The 902-nt window shown below is 47.2% G+C and overlaps 1 protein-coding gene across 2 annotated transcripts in view; it reads right to left on the bottom strand.

Annotated features, from left to right (window-relative positions):
- Window positions 1-608, bottom strand: part of LOC144216848 (olfactory receptor 1F1-like) — a 13,087-nt gene extending 12,479 nt beyond the window's left edge. For both annotated transcript variants that reach the window (XM_077746306.1, XM_077746305.1), the window contains exons 1-2: window positions 561-608; window positions 306-392 (exon numbers count right to left, since the gene is read on the bottom strand). In XM_077746306.1, coding sequence (XP_077602432.1) covers window positions 306-392; window positions 561-594 — 121 coding nt within the window. In that variant the 5' untranslated portion in view covers window positions 595-608. The remainder of the gene's footprint in view (window positions 1-305; window positions 393-560) is intronic.
- Window positions 609-902: the final 294 nt, after the last annotated feature.

The following is a 902-nucleotide window of genomic DNA, read 5'->3' as shown; positions in this document are numbered from 1 at the left end:
CAAAAGTGGGAGAGTAAATTAAAACAAAAAAAAAAAAAAAAAAAAAAAAAAAAGAATTTCATGGTTTAAACCTTCAAAATTGAGACTCCCCAGGAAACCAGCCATATCTTGGTAGTCATCCATTGAATTCCTCTTACTCTGAGTGGATATACGGGAGGAGGGAAAGTGCAGAGTAGAGGCAGCATGGGAGGGTCTTGAATGTCTTCCAGAAGAGTCTCAGTTGTGGAGAGGGAGGGGGGCTCTTGGCCTGAGCTTCTGGACAGGACTTTTAGGAGCCTGCAGTCACTGACCCTAGCGCCACTAACCTGAGCTGTCTCCTTCCTCTCCCGCTGCTGCTTTTCTACGTCCACCTTGGAAACCTGCGTGCTCTGTCCTGCAGTGGGCAGCACATCCTGCAAAGGGAAAGGCTTATACATGTCAAACCAGGACACGTGCCCCCTTTGAACTTGGTCAGGTGCAGAGGGATTTCATGTATCTGCTTATCTGTGTGTTTGTGCCCACGTGAGTCTGTCTGTTGTTGGAGGTCCCGTGCCCTCACCTTCTTTCCCAGTCCTTCTTACTTGGTTGTTCTCTGCCACTGTCACATGTGGTCATGGAACCTCCATGTCCATTGGCTGCTTGCTTGATGCTGGATGATTCGAAAGTGTCAGCCAGGGCTGAGGACTGAGGAACCTTTGTTGCTCTCCTAGGTCTGGCGTGGATGATTGGGAACAAATAAGATGATTGGGAACAAATAAGCAGATCTTCCTTCCCTGGAGATTGGGACTTTCTTAGGGATCAGGACAGAAATAGTTGCCAAGATCGGGTGTCCCCAGGGTGGGTTCCCCATAGAGACACATATTTTAAGTGTTTGTTTTTCATATTCTGTCCAGACACAAAAAATAGGTATGAAAAAGCCTTGA

This window comes from Crocuta crocuta, unplaced genomic scaffold (assembly GCF_008692635.1).
Source record: "Crocuta crocuta isolate KB4526 unplaced genomic scaffold, BGI_CrCroc_1.0 scaffold218, whole genome shotgun sequence".
Lineage (NCBI taxonomy): Eukaryota > Metazoa > Chordata > Mammalia > Carnivora > Hyaenidae > Crocuta > Crocuta crocuta.
Note: the sequence above shows the minus strand (reverse complement) of the source record. Positions and strands in the feature narration are given on the sequence as shown.